The 21,585-nt window shown below is 42.7% G+C and overlaps 2 protein-coding genes across 2 annotated transcripts in view; both read right to left on the bottom strand.

Annotated features, from left to right (window-relative positions):
* Positions 1 to 77: 77 nt before the first annotated feature.
* pgm2 (phosphoglucomutase 2) lies at positions 78 to 16,594 on the bottom strand. Its single transcript, XM_056410393.1, has 13 exons — positions 16,398 to 16,594; positions 8,218 to 8,385; positions 7,883 to 8,074; positions 6,261 to 6,344; positions 5,760 to 5,953; positions 5,332 to 5,521; positions 5,136 to 5,233; positions 3,312 to 3,492; positions 2,950 to 3,043; positions 2,016 to 2,145; positions 1,731 to 1,923; positions 753 to 886; positions 78 to 518 (listed from the first exon to the last, which is right to left on the bottom strand). The coding sequence occupies exons 1-13, from the start codon at positions 16,470 to 16,472 to the stop codon at positions 416 to 418; spliced, it is 1,836 nt and encodes a 611-aa protein (XP_056266368.1). The 5' UTR covers positions 16,473 to 16,594; the 3' UTR covers positions 78 to 415.
* Positions 16,595 to 17,481: 887 nt separating this feature from the next.
* The window catches only part of zcchc7 (zinc finger, CCHC domain containing 7), a 46,633-nt gene continuing 42,529 nt past the window's right edge, over positions 17,482 to 21,585 (bottom strand). The window contains exons 9-10 of the mRNA XM_056409922.1: positions 19,566 to 19,683; positions 17,482 to 19,177 (exon numbers count right to left, since the gene is read on the bottom strand). Of these exons, the coding sequence (XP_056265897.1) occupies positions 18,621 to 19,177; positions 19,566 to 19,683 (675 nt within the window). The 3' untranslated portion in view covers positions 17,482 to 18,620. The remainder of the gene's footprint in view (positions 19,178 to 19,565; positions 19,684 to 21,585) is intronic.

Genomic DNA, 21,585 nt, shown 5'->3' on the forward strand with positions numbered 1-21,585 from the left:
TGTGGAAGATGAGGGTAATGTGTGCGCGTGCTTTAACCCTCCAGATATTTGTCCCCACGTGCATCTTTAGAAACAGGTTTTTTTTTTCTTTCATTTTTTTTTTTTATTGAGTTCAATTTGACTTTCGTCACAGCCTTTTGGAATGGGAGGCACGTGAGTACAGAGGTGAGCTGCTGAAGACACAACATGATAACTACACAGTGGGACTGTGTTATGACTCGATTTAACGGTGTCGCAGCACCAGTGTATATCATCTCCACGTGGTGGTGCTCTAAGGTCCTTTTACAAACTAGCTAAATCTAAAATGACAGCTTAACTCAACTTTCAATGCCATAACTTACTAATATTAAGATATTACATGTTCAGTGAGTTTAACAGCAGTTTAAAAACATCCATTTGTGTGTCACGGGGGGTTCTATGCGGGCTTGGGCAGCAGCTTGTTCTTCTCGGGCTCCAAGAACTTTTCAATAATGGCGACGACCAAGTCGTCCAGCTCCTTCTTCAGGTGCGTCATGTCACTGGAAACAAAAGAGGAAAGAGCTAAAACAATCATCGGATCCACAGAAAGTACAAACAACCCAGTCACAATCCTTTGTTCCAGCTTCACCAAGGTGACAATATGAACAATTGCTGTTAATTAATTATCTAAATTGTGAGCCTACTATTTGATAGTATAAATGATGTGACAATCAAAGGACCCATTGGCCCGATAGTTGGTCACCACCACGACCTGGATCTCCACGGCAACCTACCTGTTGCCAGGAGCAGCACAGAGTTCGGTGTAGTATTTGATTTTTGGCTCAGTGCCACTGGTCCTAATGGTGGCCACACCCCCGTTGGAGAAGGTGAAGGTGATCATCTGACTGGAGCTGGAGGCGGGAAGCACCTGAGAGGAAGGAGGGAGGGGCCGGTGGAAAAAAACATCATCACAAAGGTTCAATTTGGAAAAACAGCATGAGGGGAACCCTCCATGAACACACAGCATCAGTAGGGATCACAGAACTTACAGGTCGGATCATATCCTAGTTTTGGGTCACGAATTGGACCAGCAGTACAAAAACCAAAAGGGAGCAACTATAACTTTAAGAGATGCCCGATCTGGGTTTTTCCTCCGACGATACGGATAGCGGATCTTCAATAATCGATATTAGTATTATCCACATGAAAACCACAGTTAAATTGTATTTGTATTGATAAAAAACAAAAAATCTTTGCATTCGCAGTTTTAATGATTTATTATAAGCTGCTTAGAGCCGGTATTAGGAAGTGAAACAGCCCATACGTCCTTCTATTAGATCTATTTTTGAGCGCTGTTAAAACAGGTTTCAAAAGCTACAATTTTGGATGACGTTTGAACACATGATCGCGTTGTTTTTATAATCATCGCCGCGATGTGACTCGCTCTCTTCCCTCCTGATAAGTAAATAACTTAAAGAAAAAAACTGAACCTGAAAAAGTGGGGTTGAAAGATTCCAGAATTCCTCAGTATATTCATAGTGCTGCTAACTGACCCTTACAAGCACCCTTAGTCCAGCTTTAAACCCACAGCATTGGAGAGTTGAGAACTCAACAATTACACATCACCTATCACCTTTTTAAGTTGATATGGCTAACCTGTTAGCAAACAGTCGTATTGCTTTGACCGGGTAACACCAATTGAGATAAACAATCTCATCATTATCCGTTATTTCGAATCGTGTTTCAAAAAATGTGTGCGGGGGTCCACTTACAGCCTTGTTACCGGGCTGGCTGTTGTCGTAGCCGGTGGTCAGGTCCCGCACAGCGGCGATGGAGAAGCGGCCGCATTCGGTGGGGTACGAGTCCTTCTGGCCGCCGTGGCCGCGCAGGCGCTCGAACAGGCTGCGGATCACTTCCTGGTCGTGGCAGATGAAATATGAGTTCTTGCTGAGGTGGTAGCCGTACCTGACGACGAGGAGTAGAGCGAGAGAGACGAGGAGCTCAAGTCTGCAGAACCGTACACAAACAAATCAAAGACGGACGAGAGTGCGCCTTACTCCTCATAGATGGCCGTGACTTGCTGGGAAAGGTTTAAGCTTTTTGTGGCCAGATAGGAAATCATCTCTCCTGCTATGGCTGCAGCGCTCACTCCATCCTTGTCCAATACAGAGGGACTGCACATGTACCCTGAGACACACACACACACACACACACACACACACACACACACACACACACACACACACACACACACACACACACACACACACACACACACACACACACACACACACACACACACACACACACACACACACACACACACACACACACACACATTCAGTTACTAACAGTTCGTGCGAAAGGCATGCGATTCCAATTACAGCCTCATAATCCTGTTATATGGGAATGTCGGTATGTGATGTTGTGTGTTGCGTCGAGCGGACATCTGTCGTGTTGACCTCAAGCGACCTTTAAACCGAAGCATGGGGTTTGACTGCGGACTAACCATCGCCACGGTCCTCAGTTGACACCACGGACATGTTCATGCTTTCTGATTCATGTGTTCATTTCACAACACCAGTGTGAATACACTCACTGCTACGGGTTTCGTCAGGCAGGCGGACGCACGCAGAGAACACCACAACGATTTGACCCTTCGGAAAGCCTGGATGCTACGCTACGAATGGCCAGTCTGCGTTTTGAGGGAGGGACTTAGCGAAGGGTCTCTATACAGTACATTATTCTTATGCTTTTACTCTTGTACTCTTCTTTGGCAGTTTCTATTATCAAGTAAGGTCTGTCAACACCTCACCCAGGATTATATCGGGTCAACTGACCTAGAAACATGAACATCAGTTGACGACTTTCAAGTTATTTTGTGATATCGTGGAGAATCGTTAATCAGAGGATTAATCAGAACAACTTTCCTATGTTTATACAACATTCATTTGCTTGTGTGTGCGTGTACGCGTGTGTGTGCGTGCATACCTATGGCCTCCTCAAAGGCGAACAGAACCATCTTGCCCTGGTCCAAAAGGTCTCTGGCTCGGTTTCCCATCCACTTGAACCCCGTCAGTGTTTCCTGTCCAAACAGCAACGACAGTAACCGTCAAGTGTGGTTTGAAATAATAACTACAAGCAACATTTGCAAAGGTGAAGACGCCTTCCAATAAAGCAGTACATATTACTGTCTCACGAACATCATTTCTAACAACGTTCTCTTGGTGGTATTGCTTAAAGCATTTGATGAGCCCTCAAGGCAAAGAGCGCCTGCAACACAGGAGCATGTTGTTACGGCTGTCTTCTGCAGCAGTAAAGTCAAATAACAGGCGTGGACTTGACGAGCGTACCTCAAAGTGGAAGCCTTCCTTGAGAGCGATGGCGCGCAGTATCTTGGAAGAGACGGTGCTGGACAGCATGTAGATGTTTTTCACCGCAGCAGCATCAGAGTTTTGCTCTCTCCAGCAGTGGAACATCCACCAGCCGAGCAGCGCCCCCAACTCATTGCCACTGAACACTCGCCACTGACCGCTGACAGACACACAGACGTCACACGAAGAGCAGAACACAACTTTTAATATCACCAGACGGGGGCATTCAAAGCATTTCTCAGCATTGGTTTGAGAACATTTGAGGAATTATGAATGACGTGAGAAGGAGTTCACAATCTGATGTTTCTGGCAAAAAATAAATAAAATACAATTATTTTAAACAAATAAATTAGGGCTGTCAGCGTTAACGCGTTAATCTATGCGATTAATTTAGCCGCGTTAACGCACTAAAATATTTTACCGCAATTAATGCAACTTTGTTTACTTCCGGTGTGCCTTGAAGTTTTTACACTCCTCAGTGTCAAACCGCGGCAGTACGGTTTAACACTGTTTCCGTTTTTAAAACAATTATTTCTCCGCGAAAATAAGGAGCAGAAATCAGTTTAACTCGTGGATGAATCAGTCGGGTTTCCTCCTGCTCCTCCTTCCTCCCGTCTCCCCCTCTGATACACAGAGGAACGGAGGGGTGACGTGTCGGGTGACGCGGCGCAGAAAGAACTCGTCACACGAAACATTCAACGTGATTGGTCAATCCGTTTGTCTGTCAACATTTAGCGAAAAAAACAACCAATGATCACTCAGTAAATCACAAAGGACCTCCCACCTCACAGGTGAGGCTCATTAGCAGCCTGTCAGTCAGAGAACCAGAGAACACGGCGCGAGGACAATGTGCCTCATGATATAGAGAGCTGAGATTGTTCTGGAATGTTTGATGTATAACACGTGGAGGTGTGTCACATGCAAAAGACTTTAACAGGTTAATCTACATGTTTTGTAAAATGGAGAACATGCCCCCAGCCTCCAGAGGGTTAACGTGACATATTTGAATGTCAGTCAGTTACCAAGGCCACTGGTTCTGCTGCCGTTCAGTGTTAAAGATGACAGGACCAATGGGGTCTCAATATACTTCTTTTTTTTACTAATCTGATGTTTCACTGAAGAAACAATTTATCATCCACGATATTAAATACCTTGCTGGCACTTTATAGGTAGGAGCCTCTTTGAAAACACAGCTCTGTGTGAAGTTTTGTCTTTAAAAAGAAGAACAAAAAACTTTTAATCGCGATTAATGAATTTCAAAATGTGCGATTAATTAGTTACTTTTTTTTAATCGATTGACAGCCCTAAAATAAATACATCAAATTTCAATAGAATATGGGTATTTACTTTTTTATTTTGTTACACCACTACTGAGACAAAGCTATACGAGATAACATTATCAAAACGTGTAACTAGACAGTTAAAGTAATGAATAAGTAAATGTGAAAATGTAAACATTCACAACATTTCACAGGGATTTTGGTGGTTTTCTATTTCCAACATCATGTTTTTGGTGAACCCACTTTCCATAAACATTTCTCATCATGAGTTTTATGTTCCCCATTTTCAAACTCTTTAAAAGGGTGTGTGACAGTTCTGCACTTGGCTGTGAGGAAATTTTTATGCTAGAATCTTCCTCTGATTTATCACAAACATATCATATACTGAGATAAGGACACACTCATACTGGCACACATCAACTGACCCAAGATCAATTTACATCAGACGGCAGATAGGAAGGTAACCACCGAGGAACTCAACGTTGATCACATGTTGAAAGATGGAATAAGTGTAAACACGGACCTCTCCTGCTTCTCAGCGATGGCCAGACGATCAGCATCAGGGTCGTTCGCCAACACAACAGTGGCCCCCTCCTTCTCGGCCAGTGCAAACGACAGTGTCTGTAACACACACACATGCACACACACGCAGCTTTAAAAAAAAAAAAAATAGCACGTCTATCCATGACCGCATGTGAATGTGAATCTCCACAACATACCAGCACTCCCTCTCCTTCCTCAGGATTGGGATATTTCACCGTGGGGAATTCTGGGTCTGGATCTTTCTGCTCCTCGACAGCATATGGCGGGTGAAGGTCGAAGGCACTGAAAGCTGACTGGACGAATGCATGGCCAACGCCGTGCACAGATGTATGCACAATTTTCACCTCTGACCTCTTGTTTATGTCCCTGTGAGGAGACATTGTTGTTTTTTTCCTTTAGAGTTTCCATGTGTCCTTCTGTTCCCTTATTTCAACTCTGCAGTATTGTGTGTGTGTGTGTCCTAGAATGTCCTACAGTGGTATTTTGTCCACGCATATCACAAGTGAAACAGCAAAAGCATTAAAACCATGTGTATCTCGTTCCAAGTGTCCCTCAGGCTGTTTGAATGCTATTTGCTGCTCAGCCGATAGTTCTTAATGATCACCTGTGATGACAGTGTTTCTGGATGGCCTTGAAGTATTGTGTGTGGATGTCCTTGTAGGGGTCTTTGAGCAAGAGGCTCTTCAGGGCCTCCTCTGCGCCCCAGGACTCAGGCCAGGGTTCCAGGTTCTCCTCTATGGCCTTAGCGATGCCATTGTCATGAGGAGACACAATCTGGGCGCCGTTCTCCCAGTACACCTAGGACACAGAGGAAGCACCGGAGGACAGCCATGTCAGTAGAGAGGAAGAGGGCCGAAACGGACGAATCTGTTCATTACTGTTTATTCATCAATTTGATATTTTTCTATACAATGTCATACAATTTAAAATGCTCATAATGATTTCCCGGAGTCAAATGTATTAACATATTCAAATAGCTTTGGTCCGATCAACAGTCAAAACCAAACTCAGCAAGTAAGTCAATATGTAAGAAAGAAAGTTAGCAAACAAGTATGTAAATAAGTAAACATGTAAATAAGTGACTAAGGGAGTAAGACGCTGTTACCTTGTAGCCGTTGTCCTCTTTGGGGTTGTGAGAGGCGGTCACCATGATACCAGCACACAGACCCATGTGTGAAACTGTGAAAGGCTGCAGGGAGCAGGACAACAATGTGTCACTCAAAGATCACACGAGACCAGGGGTCGGCAACCCTTTAGCCCCTGAGGCTTTGACCCCAAAATAAAATTGCAAAAGCTTTTTTACTGCCCAGTGGAAAATCTCTGAAAGGGAACGCCTTTTATCGTGGAGTTTGAGGTGATGCTGTGTCACGGAGGAAAAAAAAGTTTTAATTATATTCATAAATACAACAAAATATATATATATAATATGACAATATAAAGATACAACGTTTTGGTGGAAAATAGGGCCAAATGGCTCTTTGGATAGGAAAGGTCGCTGACCTTTGTACTAGACCATATATCAAATACAGCATACTGCAAGCACACAATGAGAACGCAAAACAAATACACACATTGACAGTACATAACCAATCCTTCAAGAATCATTTTATGGCTGTCATTTCAGTTTACTGTGTACTTTGCATCAAGCTATCTTTAAATGGAGGTTAGCGTGGCACTTCTGTAAACAAACCATAAACAAACTTATTAACTCTAAACTACTGCAGGTTGTGCCTGAGGACATTAACTCTGTGAATTTAACTCATCGACTGTTTCTATTTATCTGTTTATTTGTCAGAGAAACAAGGCCATCATCGAGTGTCTAACTCAGTGGACACACATTTACACAAACTAAAGAGCGATGTAAAGTTAGAATGACGAGTCATTCTGACTGGTCCTCATTCTGTGTTTGAAACTGCCAAAATCTTACCTAAATAAGTTATGTGATTCCTGTCATGATGCACAGGAATGGCAGCTAAACTACTTTTCTACTTTGTGTGTATTACTAATTACCTGCTATTAAGATCAGATATTTTGTCTAGACTGCATTATTAATATTAGGGCAGTACAAAATAGTTTTACGCTTTATTTATAACGATGATATTCAAATGTTGCGTAGCTTTTTTCTCTCTTTCTTTTCAAAGCCTATTCATTCATTTTAAAGCCAGTATTTCTGCACAGTTGCAGATAAAGATTAAGCTACACTTATATTATTAGCATTACACTCATTCCGATTCCTGATCTAAACATTCTCAATAAATCTAGAGTGTAATGAAGTAAATAAAAAAAATTGATTGGACAAACGATAGTTGGAATCATTTCCAAAATGTACATGTTTTTATCGTGGAAAAGTGTTCCGCTTAAATCCACATTTATTAGCGTGAAAATCTGTTGAAAACAACACATGGTCAGAAAACTGTTTGCTGTCCCGCTTGCCGTACGCACATGACATATTTGACACAAGTCATAAACTGAGTTAACCTGCAGTATGTGCCTTATGCAACGGGCAGTAGACAAAGAGGAGGTGTACTTTTCGAATGGAATTTGCCCATTAGCTTCTCAGCCAGTGTTAAAACCTGCGGAACCAGAATATATTTTTTAGATAACAAATTTGCACTAGAAATGTGCTATTAAGCATTTTTAAAATAATATTTAAGCAGTAAACTGATACTTCTGTTGTAAGGCATTGTGACTGCACAATAATATATTTTAAAAAGTTTAAGATATTACCACAAATGGTGTTGGGGTTATGTCAGAGAAGAGGTAGACCGGCACCCCTCGGCTGATGAACACGGCTGCAGCCAGGCTGGCAAAGCGCTTGCTGTTGCCCCCGCTGGGAGGGTGGGCCCGGGCGTCGTACCCGATTACCACCCCTCGGTCCTTAAAGTTATCAAAACTCTCCTCCAGGTAGCGACAGAAACCCTGTTGGGTGGGTGCGGGGACAGAAGGGTATTTCACGACAGCGACAGTAAGTCGGGTGGAGAAGTAACCACACGGAGATCTTCAAACAGCAGAGCATGAATCAATGAAGTGCATGTGACTCGATGGTTTGTCTATTCACCGACCTGCGTGGTCTGGATGATGGTGAGGTCGTTCATACAGGATGTGCCAGGGCCCATGGCTGCTCTCAGACCTGCTGTACCAAACTCCATCCTGGAGGACAAGCATTTCTTCAGATCCTCAACCGCTCTGTCTCTCACCAGGTCCTGCACCATCGATGCCGTCTTGGGGTTCTGAGGGGGAACACTTATCAAGTTGCTTGCAACGCATTGCTTTCAACTGGAGATCACGTTCACAAAGACAGTATGATTTCTGATGTGATATTAAATTAGATTTGACTTTATTCATCCCCAGGGGGAAATTACATGAAGCAGCAGGAAACATGTTTACAAATATACAATACAATAAAATAGCAGGCCATATTACGAGACTAATGAACCAGTGCTTCTCTCCAATGTGACCTGATTGGTGGCATCCCATGTCATTAAAGACCATGAATGAGTCGGTTTGTACTGGTCAGATGGCCGGAGCATGTTAACCTGGTCACACATCTGTGAGCTCACTAACAACACAAGCCTCTCCTCTGTGAGATGATAATGACCAGGAGTGCATGGAGGAGGCCCGTGGTGCTTTTGAGGAGGACAGTGTGGCTGTTTTTGATTCATGTATTTACAGGACAAGAGTAGTGCTAGTCCTCCATGGTAATTACATAAACTGACTATATTATTGAAGGAACTTTGTGATTTGGTAGTAATCACTCGGTAATAAAGAGGTAACCTCCATTGGAAAACCGTTTCATCTCAAACCAAGTACAACTTCCTTCATTATAAATTGGAGACTTGCCAGTCGACAAACTACACATGAAGGGACTTTCTCCGTCACATTAGAAATTAACTGACAACAACTTTTGTTTTGGAAGGGGACTAGGTTAATTAACACAGCTGAATGAACATAGCTGATCCTTTACATAATGACTATTAATCAGTTATTAAGAAATATCAGCCCTCCCTAAATACGCCCCACTAACCTAGCACAATAAAGTTTAGCTTACAATGAAACACCAGTTAACGTTGTGGAGCATCTCACTCCCACAGTACCTGATGCTAGTAAACTAACACCGAATCACTTCGCTACCTTCGCCAGTGGGCGAGATCTCCCTAGCGACGCTGGCGCTCAGTGGCACTTGCCAGTAGTTGCCAGCAGATGAATTTCATGGCGGTATAACAGTATGGCATGGTAAAACAATAAATTATATATATATATATTTTAAATGATTATTAAAGAAAGGCGGGTACATTATACATATTGTCGCGACCCTGTGAAGTGGCTGTCAATCAGTGTGGCACCGTGCTTGCTGGTCGAGGGGGCGTGCCTGTGATTGGCGGAGTAGAGGGGAGGCGGGGTTAACCTGTCGGAAAACGGGAGTTACGGGTGGTTGACCGGCACCGTTGTTGTTGACGTTCGAGCTGCTGAGCCGAGAGGAGCACGCTGTCTGTGTTGGTGGATGCCCAAAAAAGGGAAGATTAATAACGTCGTCCCGTCTCCGTGTCATCAATGCCATAACGTCCGAGACGTTACAATATCATGGTATATAAGTGTAATAGATTACGAAGTGAAACGTAGTAGGAGCAAAACAATATTCAATATAGTACAGCAGTATTGTACAGCAATATCGTATTGCATATTGTAAGTAAGTCTAAAAAAATGCATTATCTATCGATTTGTACACTTAGGCAATGACAAAAGAAAAAACCCGCAGCTCCTCCATTCTATGGTCATAAAACTGAGTAACGGCAGCTGCTCTGTCGTAACAACAGAGGTTGTTCCACCCACAGCTTCTCGGCGAGTGTCGTTCGCTGCTGTCCTGCCACTGGAGTGTTGCTGCCGGCGACTCGTCGCAAACACGCCGCTGAGTTGTCGCTGAGTACTGGCACCGAGCGCCACTTGCCACAGACTTGACACAGAGTTGTCGGTGCCAGTGAGGTCCGTGTACGTAATGTTATTTCGTTTTTTCGTTTCATTCCAAATACGGAATACGGAAATCACGTGGTTTTTTCGTTTTCCGTTTGAAAACCAAAAATGGAAAAACGGAATACCACCTCCGTATTTCGTTTCTGCTGTCTGAGACCAAAAACGACAGAACGGAAGTGCTTAAAATGAAGTCAAAATAAAAGCCAGTGATACATATTCGTATTAACCTTAGAAGAATATTAATTAATCAATATAAAGAATAAAGAATTAAACGGGGATATTTTCACGATGCAAACACATAGCAGGGTATTAATAAATTATTTAATTTAAAATATGGATTTTTATTTCAAGATATTCATGTAAAATTTATGCAAAAATAGTCTCCTACGAAGCGGACAAAAAATTCAACCCGCAACATAATAATACTTATAAAGTAGGGAAAGTGAGAATTGTGTGTGTGTGTGTGTGTGTGTGTGTGTGTGTGTGTGTGTGTGTGTGTGTGTGTGTGTGTGTGTGTGTGTGTGTGTGTGTGTGTGTGTGTGTGTGTGTGTGTGTGTGTGTGTGTGTGTGTGTGTTTTTTTGAAACATATGGTTGGATGGAGCAAGAAAGACTGTCCCACATTTACAAAGAAACAAATGGTCAATTTGACCCGCAACATAACAGGAGGGTTAAATGTAGTTGACACTACAAAGGGTTGCATTTTGGGTAACTGAGTTTATTCTGTGTTTATCTCCCGCAGTAGACGTGTTTAGGTTTGCCACTGCTATATACACTCTTTTGCACTGAAGCACGCAAGATGGACTCCAGCCTGTTACCTTACTTAGATATTGTACAACAAATGATGCATAGTGGCTGTAGTGATGTGGACATAAAAAACCACTTGATATTTGAATGTGGCTTGCGTAGAGGAGCGTCCGTGGCCAATATTCGGAAGTTTTGTAAAGACCACGGGTTGTGACGGACCAACAACTTGAAGCTGCAGTCTCCAATGCAATAACACAGGTAGGGTGCAGTTAATTTATTTGCGCGAAATAATGCATACAACGAAACTATAAGTGTGTGTAAGGTTAGTATGTTATACTTTAACCCTCCTGTTATGTTCGTTTCTTACATACAGCCGTCATGCTCCAGGTCAGTTTGACCCAAAAGTGGTCAGAAACAAAAAAATCCTAATAACTATAGTTTGTACCTCATCACCAACACCATTACGAACAATCCAATCAGTTTTTAGTGGAATTGAGTTATTCACCCCTCCATAGATTTAATGAAAAATACATGTTCAAACAATTTTTTATAACATGTATATTCTCCTAAATTTTATTAGCATTTAGTCAAAAAATGTCATGGGGTGATGTAGATAAATAGAGATGAGACACCTGTGTTCAGTGTCATAATGACCCGCCCACTAAAAATCAAGCCAAATGAGTCATAAAGGATTTGTATTGAAAGTAAACTTTAGTTATGTTCATTTATAGTGTTGATATTCATAAATTATGCTGATGGGTGCTGATGGAAATGTCACTCTTGCCTGTCTTCAAAACTTGAGAGCCCTGAACAGGGTGTGTGTCACTCTCAGTCACCCAGTCTATTTGTCCAATAAAGGTGTATTTAGGCGGGAAATGAGAAACATTTGTAAAGTGTGGTTCCACAGGCAGGTTAGAGATGGTTCATACAACCAGCAGTTAAGAAGGACTGTCCCACATTTACAAAAAGGTGGGGGGGGGGACTCCATAATAGCTATTGTATTTAGTAGTTATATATGCAGCTCCACGCAGCAGCAGCCGCAATGCCCGCCGAAGTGTGATCCATGTGGCGTCATTCTGTAACTTGCTTGTATTTATTACAATAACAAATGAAGTTAGACACAGATCTGATTAAAGGTCAACATCTGAATCCAACTAAATAATTAATTAAATTTGTCTCTTACAACTATGAAAATGTAACAGTAAAACATGTTTAAACTGCAACTAGTTTTCATAATCATCTATAATTCAAAACACTTAACAATTAATAGTAATTTAATTACATTACAATGCAACATGTATTCCTTTCTTTATCTTCAGGGTGGTAAATGATGACTCCACCTTACCAAGGCACGATGCCAGGTTTTTTTTTCTCAAATTAGAATATGTTGTGCTATTCAATAAGGTCATGATGTTCTTTTTGTCTGTGTTTAAATGGACCAAAATGAGAAGATTGTCATGTTTGGCGTGACTCATGTGCTGGCAATAGATGGCTTCTCCAGCAAAATTGTTGGACAACTCGATGCCTGTAAAGAACAACCTCACCATCTACAATGGCGTTTACAGGTAATTGTTTAACAAGGTGTCTGTGGGTAAAAATGCATTTAAAATTAAATATCTTACAATTTCTTGAAGACCATTTTGTCAGCTCTGAAAATGCACTTGATTAGGAAGAGGCGCACATTTTCAAAGTGGATTTAAATTCAATATGAATTGCTTGTTAAAGAAAATGCTCAACGATTAGTCGCATGTGAAAACCTTCATAATATAATTTTTTAGTTTGGGGACTTAAATTAAACTTATTGAAAACACAGAAACCCTTTTAAGCAGCAAGTTAAAACTCATCTCACCTCATCAGTACCTGATAACACAAGACCTACTACACATTTTGTAAATGTATCTGACACCATTAGCATTAGCCTCCATAGCAGTAATGGAATATGGGATGTGGGACCAGGTCAGAGTGGATCATGGAAAGGAGTTCTACCTCACTCTTTTCATGCAGGAGAAGGCCCAGCCACCTCCACAACACTGAAAGGCCACCATATCTCCAAACACCATCGACAAAGGTGATCAACATACAATGGTTTTGCTGATTATAAAGTTAATCAACATGTAATTAAATAACTATTTCACACTTTCATTAATTATTCAGAATGGTTAACTGAAGATATTGAAATGTGTGAAAGTAAGTTAGTCTGGGGGGCGGAAATATTTGTTTATCAAGAATCTGAAAATGTCTATTTTGCAATGACAGAATCACAGAATCGAGAGAATCTGGCCAGAAATCAACAACCGGGTTAACTACCGTTGAAGCTGCATTGGTCCAACTGGTGGATCAGGAGGAGCTGGACATGGAGAACCAGATGATGTGTCATCGATTCCTGGTATGTCTTGAGTTGGTCTTTCAAGCCTTTTTAATGTGAATAATTATTTTCAAAATGTTTTACTATTGAATGTTTCTTAAACATGTTTAATCAAATACTAGAAGGTGAATTATTATTACAGGAGGGGATCCCAAATTACTTGGCCAGAGATGGATGCCCAAAAAAGCTGTCGACAGACCTTTTGCCAAATGCATCTGTGGCTGCAGACTGGTACGACCAGGAAGTGGGCTCACTGACACGAGTGTCAGACCCATTTCCAAGTTTACAGGACCAGGAAGCTGCAGTGAGGATTTGCTCTGCAGTGCCCTGATACAAGTGTACTGCTGGACAATGCAGTGAATAATCTAAGATGGACTCAAAGGCCTCATCGACATCTCAAGGAGTTTTGTGTGTCTAAGTTGTTCTTGTCTGTGCTTTTTAATTGGTTCAACTTTTCTTCAAATGTTGGGGTCTAAAGGGAGAAATATGTTCTTTTGAATAAACACTTGTTGTCTTCAAAGTCTAATTTCATTTTTAATCTGTAATGGGAAAGTCTGGACCTGTAACACCAACTATTGATCGTGACACAGTGTGTTGACCCCTGCCAGTGTGAGTAAGGCACTGGAAGATAGCTTGTTCAGTGACCCCCAAAATATACACACACAAGACGGTTGCAGCCGGTTTAGGGCGTAAGCCATGATAACTTCATACATTAGTCATGCCATTGTATCACTTGTTTCAGGCTCATAAGTCGGTCTCCCGACGGCGGGATGTCACAATTTGGACCCAGTGTGAAGATTTCCCACTGGAGGAGGATGTTTATGAAGGGCAGCCCTGACACCCTCAGTTTGGATGTCAATCTGACACCTATTGCTTCACAAAGAACACAGCTGATGTCTGAGCACTACAATCAAACAGCAGGAACAAACATCAATGATAAACAATTTTGACCTGAGCTTGGCTCAGTCAGGACGGTTCATACATCTGACATTCACTTTTCATTTGGAACAGCTCTTGGAAGGCAAAACTTTGATGATGTAAATCATGAGAGCAGATTAGCTGCAGATGGAAGAATCAGAGGAATTGAGATCCAGCAATACAATTCAAATATAAGAATGTAATCCTAATGCAATGCTACCACTAATTCTGAAGGCTCCCTCTTTTAGGGGAGTAGTTAACTTGTGCTTGACATAAAGAATTAGAAAATACCAAAGATTGTCTTTCTTTACGAATCTAGAAGTGTGCAGATGTCATTGGATCAGATATAAGTACATGTGAGCTGCTGCTCTGAGCTAAACCTGTTAGCCTACTATTAGCTAAACAAGGTCATGACTTGCTGCTCTGAGCTAAACAAGGCCACGACCTGTTGCTCTGAGCTAAACAAGGCCACGACCTGTTGCTCTGAGCTAAACCTGTTAGCCTACTATTAGCTAAACAAGGTCATGACTTGCTGCTCTGAGCTAAACAAGGCCACGACCTGTTGCTCTGAGCTAAACCTGTTGCTCTTAGCTAAACAAGGCCACGACCTGTTGCTCTGAGCTAAACCTGTTGCTATTAGCTAAACAAGGTCATGACCTGTTGCTCTATAAGCTAAACAAGGCTCTGAGCTGAATATGGCTTATCTAAATGTACATGCAGAGATATAGCCATACGGCTAAACACAGGCAACAACGCCAATCACTACTGTAAACTATGTGAGACATGTTAGAGATGTGAGGAGCTTTGCTCTCCATGTTTCATTCTGATACAATAACTCATGGAGTCAGCTCCTCAAAACATGTTCACACAACACAGAGCTCCATCCTTCTGGAGACCAGAGGACTACATGATGATGATGTGATGTAGTCAGAGGAGTAAAGACACTGACAGCAGAGTCACAACAGAACAGGTTACATGTTTATGATGATTTAGTTTATTTCGATCAGCAAAATATACAACAATCATAATTCAACAAAAGAAGAAAGTGGCTGACCGAAAGGGTCGAGGCTGAAGCTAACGAGCTTATAAGTGCCCGAACCTATGATTTCTCGAAAAAACTTATTTCAGAGAATCATATATATATATATATATATATGTATATACACACATACATACGTATACATATACATACATATACACACACATATATACATATAAACACACACACTATACATACACACATGCATATAAACATAAAACGAAAAACAAAACAAAAAACGTGTCCCCATTAACCGTTGATGTAATGATGATGTAGTAATGAAGGTTACAGGTGAAGCACAGGTGGTGCTGTGACTGGGTGCTAACTGAACGCTGCTTAATAAGAAAAACTCAACTGTCTCTTTATTTTTCAATTGTCAATATGTATTGCCTCGTGGTCATCATATCCTCACTCTTCCATGTGGGAATGTTTAGTTCCAAAATGACCCAAATAAAACAAGTAAATACATGATGTATACAACTATGCTGGAAATTAACCATGAACATAAATATCAGAGGAAATAAACGGCATTAAATACATATGTATCAATAACAGGTATACTGCCATCTAGCGGTATAAAGGTGAACCGTTTACTCTGCGGTGGAAATATAGTCTCTGCACAGAAACATTACTTTGATTAATCTATATTAGGAACTGTGTTGCATCAAACAATGCAACGATTAAGTGAGAAGGTGATTCTTGCTGTGTACATGAATATTAAACTTCCCGTCGTCACCACTGTTGCTAACATATCCAGGTTTAATTCTTTATTCTTTATATTGACTAAATTATATTCTTCTAACGTTACCCTGCTATGTGTTTGCATCGTTAAAATATCCCGGTTTAATTATTTATTCTTTATATTGATTAATTAATATTCTTCTAAGGTCAATACGAATATGTATCACTGGCTTTTATTTTGACTTCATTTTAAGCACTTCCGTTCTGTGGTTTTTGGTTTCAGACAACAGAAACGAAATACGGGGGTGGTATTCCGTCTTTCCGTTTTTGGTTTTCAAACGGAAAACGAAAAAACCACGTGATTTCCGTATTCCGTATTTGGAATGAAACGAAAAAACGAAATAACATTACGTACACGGACCCAGTGATCGCACTCGCCCTCTCTCACCTTCGCACTATAGCGAATAACACACTGACCGACGCCCACACCAAGCTAGCCAGTTAGCTCGCTAGCCGTCACGCTCACCTTGTCATACCGCAGCCACTGGCTGGCAGCCCGGTCCAGCTTGGCGTCTCCCGTTGAGGACGAACCGTTCTCCATGTCCCTCCTTTGACCCGAGTCCAGATGCTGTCAAACACGAACCAACTCTGGTCACACGAGGTGTGCGCTCGCACCGAAACTTCTGGCAACTGAGAGGAATAGCGAACCGGAGATGAGCCCGCTCCGCCGTCCACGGCGCGCGGGGCGGGGCGTCGTGATGCGTCATCAGTTCCTCATCTGTTGCATTCACGTCTCCCGCAAATGTGGTAATTACAAGTTATTAGACGATGTGCTATAACCGTTTCAGTGTAAAGTTAGCCTATCAAATTAAAATAACATATTTCAGTGATTGCCTATATTTATTAAAGTACATTATTTACTGCAGCACTTAATTGTGAGGTCGTTTTACTGTATTATGTCCTTTTAATCAACTTAATACTGCAGGGCAGACAACTTTATAATTTATTTTGGATTGAGATTGAGCTGCACACTACTTCATATTGTATACAGTCAGAGTCAGGAACATGTTGAGCAGAAAATATTGTTTTATTTGGTTCATAAAATGTGAAAAAGATTGTTGAAATGCCAGTCTTCATCCTTTGAGGCCATTGCCTGTGGTATTGTCAGCATATTACTCCATGTGATCTTGATGGTAGTTTCCCTTAGTTCACATATTATTTTGGTTATTTATATAAAATGTAATGTAAATAATTATGGAACAGTTTATAAATAAACCAGACATCTATACCTAAATGAAGGAAATAAGAAGTTACAATGGAGTAGGCTCAAGTTGTATTCATCCCAGAGATTTAGGGCATATCATGTGATCATATTACCAAGATAACAATGTTCAGTTATGTCATCATGATAACTGCATGGATGGTTAAAATGGTTAATACTGTCAGGGCTGCATGTCAGCGATGCATTCTATCCAGATCACAACTTTCTGCAGATTTGCATCAAACATGTAGTAGAGGTATTAAAGTATTTCAAACTATTTAGATAAAAAAGGTCATCTCATCAATTCATTACCTATTCTTCAGGGATGCAGAGGTACTGAAAAAAAATATCAAATTCTACTGTTTTTAATTCACATCATGCAATTTATGTGAACAACAACATGAGAGAATATGATAATGACATCAATCGATCATCTTAACCATTACTCAATATACTGTCTATTGATAACTCATAAGTTGAGGCAACTAAACCTGTCAGAACTGTGGAGATGACTTAAATAACGACTCGACTGAATAAAAGCCGCCTTTTTCTTCTCAGCAGACATTTTGACTCCTCATAGCAGGAAAATCACCGGTGGAAATAAGGATATTGAAAGGATAGCTTCATGTTCAGTGTTTCTTTGCTCCCTCACGTTCATACTAGACATTAAGATCACTTTTAAAAGAGCTTCCAAAGTCGAACATTTTGAGCAAAAATGAATTCAGATATTTATCTGAAGCCAATACGATGTTTGATAAATCAAGTGGATATCTTCCAAAGTTAGGTGCTCCTTTACTAAAGAACTAAATTATGTCCTCGTTGTCGTCCTGTTCAGTGTTTCCCTTCAGCTGCTGTGGAGCACTGGACATAAAAAGAGAGGGTATTTTTGTACTTTTGAAAGAAATCTTCTTGATTTGTCCAACTCACAATGCAGATGTTTCAGATACACTTTGAAATATATTTTTGCACAAAACAACTGAATTGTTTCACCCGTCCCTCACACAGAGTGCATTAGGAGTAGATCTAAGAATGGCCCCAGTATGACCTGGAGTAATGATTCCAGCGAGAGAGAAAAAAAACCTGTTCAAATTGTTTCAAATTCGCCAATAAATTTAATTTTGGGACTATTTCACAAACTGCTGCCGTGACAGTGTTTTGAATGTTCACATGGACACCTGGCTGTTCCTTTAAAACAGACTTGTTAAAAATTGCGAACCCCGACCGGTGTATCCGAGTGCCCCAGTATGGCCCTGACAGCGCGACAGAGACCCTGAAACATTCATTCATTCCATCATTTGCATCTGTGCTGTTCCTACTGTGCCGTGTCAAAGCGTCTCAAGTAATAAAAACAAAAAAAGGCAGATGAACTCCACAAAGCAGCACCGGCATCTCCAACTAAGACCTGAGTCAGCAAAAATGTCTGAGACGTCCCCAAACGTCACAAACTTTGTGCGCTGGCAGACACCTCCGCCTCGCACAAACCGGTCCCTATTTCTTGCCTTTCCTTTGTTTGATGATGAACAGGTTCTCATCCGTCGGGTACATCTGTGCGTCGTTCTTCTGCGCCCGACTCTTTCTCTTCCGCTTCACCCTCGGCTGCTTTGACAACGACCCCTGTGGACCGGTGGCTGCCTCTGGTGGCGCTGAAGGAGCTTGCTTCTTCTTTCTCAACCTCTTCCTCTTCCTCTTCTTCTCCGCATCTTTGACTTTGCCTCCACCTCTGGGGAAGTCCTCCGCTTCATCCACGATGAGTTTAGCCACCGGGCGACGGTCTTTGGAGGCAGGAACTGGTCTCTTGGGTTTCCACGGTTTCACGTGGCTTTCTTGTTGCTTGTGTTTATTGTTCTTTTTGGCTGTGGTTGCTGCGGCCTCGACGAAGTCGCTGTCGGTGAAAAAGACGTGGTTGGGTCTGTCTTTGTTGGGGCTCTGGCGAGGTGTGTGGTTCGGATGCTGTTGCTGGCCCACTTTCTGTTTCTTGTTTGGCGGTTCTGGAGTGGTAGGGGTCTGAAAGCTGCTTGTTAAAAAAAAGCCTTTTTTCTTCAGTTCTGGGGAAAGATGAAAAAGGAAAAAAAGGCTTTCATTATTTATTTTGTCATAAAAAGTCAAGTTTGACAAAAGCTGTGTCAATAGTTAGCCCAACTGCTAATGTTTATAAGCTCTGCATTAAGCTACATTAAACAATGGAAAATCTAAATAGCGTAGCAGTGTTCACCATACTCAGGAGCTGTGCTATGCTGTGATTCAAGTAGAGGATCAACACCGGTAACCATTTACTCACAAGGTTGTTTCAGGGAATTCAACAGTGTAGGGTTTTCTTTTTCAAAAAAATTACTACTTCTCAGGTTTTACATAAAACACATGATGACTATAAAAGGCCAGATGTAAGAGAGCAGTCCTAATAAAGATATTAGAATTTGTGTGCGAGTGCCTCACCTTTAACCTTTGACTCTATCCAGTTTTCTCTGTGCCTGATGTCCTTCTTCTTGTCATAGTAGTTGATGACTGGGCTGTTGGGAAACATCCCATTGATCATCCTCTTCCAGTTACACACCTGAAACACACAAATGCATGACAGCATGTACACACAGACACAAATAAACAGATGTGCTGTATCATAATAAATCAATATGGGTGGTAAAGTCAAACTGCAAAAGAGAGACGCAGGTTAGGCTGGAATAGAATATCCCTACATTACACTACATTACCTCTACAGTCCGTCTGTATGTGTGATGTTACTGTGAACAATAACCACAGAGCTAACTTTATCTTTCTATATGCATATTTAGTTTTATGTTAATAGTAGATGGTAGACAGGAATTGACCTTGAGGACATAAAAAGGGCCCCACAGATATTAAATACCTAGACATTAAATTAAAGAAAGTCATTAAAAAAATTCCGCGAATCGCCACCTTAACGTGGTGGAGGAGTTTGAGAGGCTCAGTGATCCCGGGAGCTATGTTGTCCGGGGCATTAGCCCCTGTTAGGGTCTCCCAAGGCAAACAGGTCTCGGGTGCGAGTCCAGACTAAGAGCGGTTCAAAATACGCTGATGAATAGCAGCCCACGGACTTGAGTCACCTCGCCCGGACAAGGGAAACCGGGGCAGTGGCCCGGGGGTCTCCTGAAGCAGTTGACAGGTACCGGCAGGCCAGAAGGGCTGCAGCTGCGGTGGTAGCGGATGCAAAAACTCGGGCATGGGAGGAGTTCGGGGAGGCCAATGGCCATGGAGAAGGACTTTCGGTCGGCCTCAAGGAGGTTCTGGCAAACCGTCCGACAGCTCAGGAAGGGAAAGCAGGGTCTACCCCAGGCTGTTCTCAGCGTGGGGGGGGAGCTGCTGACCCGGACGGGGGACATCGTCAGACGGTGGAAAGAACACTTTGAGGAACTCCTAAATCTGGCCAACATGTCCCCTCTAGAGAGGGCAGTGCCTGTAGACTTGGGGGGGGTCGCACCAATATCCCTGGCAGAGGCCGCTAAGGTTGTTTAAAAGCTCCTTGGTGGCAAGGCGCCGGGGGTGGATGAGATCCGCCCTGAGATGCTGAAGGCGCTGGACATTGTTGGGCTGTCTTGGCTGACACGCCTCTTCAATGTCGCGTGGGGGTCAGGAACAGTGCCCTTGGACTGGCAGACCGGGGTACTGGAGAGTGTGCTCGAACTATCGTGGTATCACACCTCTCAGCCTCCCGGGGAAAGTTTATGTCAAGGTGCTGGAAAGGAGGCTCCGACCGCTGGTCGAACCTCAGATTCAAGACCAGCAGTGCGGATTCCGTCCCGGTCGTGGAACTGTGGACCAGCTCTTCACCCTCGCAAGGGTCCTCGAGGGGTCCTGGGAGTTTGCCCAACCAGTCTTCATGTGCTTTGTAGACTTGGAGAAGGCTTTCGACCGGGTCCCTCGGGGATTGTTGTGGGGGGTGCTGCGGGGGTATGGGGTTCCGGACCCGTTGCTACGGGCTATCCGGTCTCTGTACGCCTGCAGTAGGAGCTGTGTTCGCATCCTCGGCAGTAAGTCAGAAACGTTCCCGGTGGGTGTTGGTCTCCGCCAGGGCTGCCCTTTATCACCGGTCCTGTTTGTGATTTTCATGGACAGGATATCGAGGCGCAGCCTGGGGGTGGAGCAGGTCAGGTTTGGGGGTCTTGGGATCCCCTCTCTTCTGTTCGCAGATGATGTGGTCCTGTTAGCATCCTCAGACCATGACCTCCGGCACTCACTGGGGCGTTTTGCTGCCGAGTGTGAAGCGGCCGGGATGAGAGTCAGCACCGCCAAATCTGAGGCCATGGTGCTCTGCCGGAAACTGGTGGATTGCTCCCTCCAGGTGGGGACAGAGTGCCTGCCCCAAGCGAAGGAGTTCAAGTATCTCGGGGTCTTGTTCACGAGTGAGGGTAAGATGGAGCGGGAGATCGACAGGCGGATCGGTGCAGCTGCAGCAGTAAAACAGGCGCTGTACCGGTTCGTC

Source organism: Pseudoliparis swirei, chromosome 24 (genome assembly GCF_029220125.1).
Source record: "Pseudoliparis swirei isolate HS2019 ecotype Mariana Trench chromosome 24, NWPU_hadal_v1, whole genome shotgun sequence".
NCBI classification, from domain to species: Eukaryota; Metazoa; Chordata; class Actinopteri; order Perciformes; family Liparidae; genus Pseudoliparis; species Pseudoliparis swirei.

Excerpts from the sequence above, each read along its gene's own strand:
- pgm2 (XM_056410393.1), bottom strand. The coding sequence starts at position 16,472 with ATGGAGAACGGTTCGTCCTCAACGGGAGACGCCAAGCTGGACCGGGCT. Across the intron at positions 3,044-3,311 it reads AGGAAGGCTTCCACTTTGAG|GAAACACTGACGGGGTTCAA; the intron begins GTACGCTCGTCA and ends CTGTTTGGACAG. Across the intron at positions 2,146-2,949 it reads CGCCTTTGAGGAGGCCATAG|GGTACATGTGCAGTCCCTCT; the intron begins GTATGCACGCAC and ends TGTGTGTCTCAG.